The sequence below is a fragment of the Bidens hawaiensis genome, unplaced genomic scaffold (genome assembly GCF_021521415.1).
Source record: "Bidens hawaiensis isolate Kalapana, Puna unplaced genomic scaffold, B.hawaiensis_p1.1 tig00007389_1, whole genome shotgun sequence".
In the NCBI taxonomy this organism is placed as follows: Eukaryota; Viridiplantae; Streptophyta; class Magnoliopsida; order Asterales; family Asteraceae; genus Bidens; species Bidens hawaiensis.
This window is the reverse complement of record NW_027491511.1, coordinates 273,739-276,161: the sequence shown is the minus strand read 5'-3', so window position 1 is coordinate 276,161 and position 2,423 is coordinate 273,739. Positions and strand designations below refer to the sequence as shown.

The 2,423-nt window shown below is 33.2% G+C and overlaps 1 protein-coding gene across 1 annotated transcript; it reads left to right on the top strand.

Moving 5' to 3' along the window:
• Window positions 1-574: 574 nt before the first annotated feature.
• LOC143635045 (uncharacterized) lies at window positions 575-2,162 on the top strand (the record flags this gene model as incomplete). The annotated part of the gene is made up of 3 exons (XM_077102954.1): window positions 575-892; window positions 1,753-1,855; window positions 2,017-2,162. Coding segments are annotated over 3 exons (504 nt in total), but the record flags the coding sequence as incomplete, so codon positions are not given.
• Window positions 2,163-2,423: the final 261 nt, after the last annotated feature.

Here is a 2,423-nt window from a genome sequence, read left to right as displayed (position 1 = left end):
ACCGAACAGTCAATACAGCACGTTGTATTAATAAGAACATTATCTCTACTTTCATGATTGCACTTTCAACTAAACCTTTGATTTGCATCCCTAGTTTGATGCAAAAGTCGAGGGTAAACACAAATTACACAAGTGGATATTAAATTTGGTATAATAATGTTCATATCAAGAATACAAACAAACCCTGAACATAATTTAGACATTCAAAGATCAAATCGAGCTATCAATACTGAAATCCGGAGCAAAAGTAACCTAAGAAATGTTAAAATTCTGAAATTTTGACCCCCTAAGCATACTACTTAACCCAAAACTACCGATATCTTTATATATAATATCCAAATTTACCCGAACATAAAAATACACGGGTCAAGATTGCCAGGTCTAATACTTGATATTATAAGCTATTAATATGCTTGTTCTTGAGTCATTTTACTAACTACATTCAGTCATCTTCAGCTTGGTTGTGGGCACGGGCTTCCCGGAATATATTCTTGTCTGCAAGTAAGCATTTATTTTTGTTATGTTATATTTCTTTTGTTCTTTAACAACCAATTTTCTTTAGGCCATAAGATGAATATTTTCTGTATTTCAAGGCGCGTCTGTTGTACATTTTCAAGATTTCAATTCCGAGGTGTTACAGTGTCTCACGATTCCCAATGTTGTCGCTAACCTTCCTGTAAAATCTCTATCACCGGGTGCTAATTCAGAAGTCCGATTCTTTGCTGGTGATTGGAGTGAAGTACATCAAATTTTACCTAATTTACAAACCGATGACCGGGACTCAAAATGTAGCTCGGGGTCGAGTGAATCTACTGGCTATGATATTATTCTCATGGCTGAAACAGTTTACTCAGTTTCTAGTCTTCCTGCCCTTTATGAACTTATAAAAAAGGTGCCTCATGGTTTCTTATAAAGTTATAGACTAACGAGTCAAAACGGGTCAGGTTGGGTAACAAGTCAAAATGGGTCAGGCTGACTTGGAACACCTTTTGTCCAATTTTCATTAACTATGATTATGAAAAGTATATTATTTCAAAAATAATCTTGTTCTTTTAAAGCGATGTAATATGTTTTATGCGTAAATAATACACTTTTTGGAAAATTGCAGCAAATATCTATTTTAGCTAGGGATGTAATTGAGCCGAGCCAAGTCAAGTTGGGCTTGGGCTCGTGCTTGACCTTAAAAATTAAAATAGCTGGCATGGCTTTGTTCGTTTATTTTAACAAGCTGAAAAGTTGCATTTGAGCCTGACTTGTTAATTTTTATTTACTTAAATTTTTTGAAGTACACATTGATTTATAATCTACAGAATTTATAAAATTATATGCATTATTTTTGTTTTTTTAAAAAAAAAGAACTTTTAAAGATTAAGACGCAGATTCATAATATTATATGTATTATTTTTATTTTTTAAACATTTTATATGTTATTGTTATTATGTATATATAAGAATTTGGGGTTTTAAGTTAAACAAGCCAATCGAGCGAGCCACGGGGCTCGCCTCATTTCTAAACTTAGCCGGTTCAGCTCGGCCCGTTATGAATTGAGCCGGTTCAGCACGGCTCGTTTACAAATGAGTTTTTTGCGTGCGAACTTTGAGCAAGCCGCAAGCTTATAAAAATAATATTAATAATCCCATTTATAGCTGGCATTAGTCTGGTCAAAATTGCCACGTCTATTTTATTGTTCATTATTATTATTATTATATATTTTTTATTGAAGAAACTGACGTTATGTTTACTTATTTGTAGTGTATGAGTCGTCCAGATGGAGTTGTTTACATGGCAGCTAAAAAGTATTATTTCGGGGTTGGAGGGGGGTCGAGACGTTTCATATCATTGGTTGAGAAAGACGGTGAGCTCATCTTTCAGTCTATTGTATCTTTTGCTTATTACTTGTACCACCTTGAGTCGGTATGAGAAAGACGTATCAACACATGAATCTAAAAACTTTAACTGTTTTGACGCGATTTTATAATGACATTTTTGTGAAATGTCCGTCTTTATGTTCTGCAGGTGTTATGGTGGCTAGCCTCATTGTTGAGGTGGGGGGTGGATCCTCTAATGTTCGCGAAGTATGGAAGCTACAATTTAAGTGAAGTTTGAAACATCTATCTTTATACAAAATGAGTCAACTTCATTGAATTTGTATTGTATTTTTTTCCCTGTGAGACATGAATCAAATGGAGCATTGTGAATCTTGATTTACCCATTACCTAGTGGCTAGTGGTATATTACAAATTTACTGCTAAAAAAAAGAATCTTGAATTTAAAAAGAAAATTTTGATTAATCATTTTAGAAGTCAAGTTGAGCCCGTCTAAGTTTGATCATAGCTTGCTAGATATTATAATCTTTATATAAAATATATACTTGTATCTAAGTTTAGTTAGTATGTAATATATTTTAGTACATCTTAATGGAA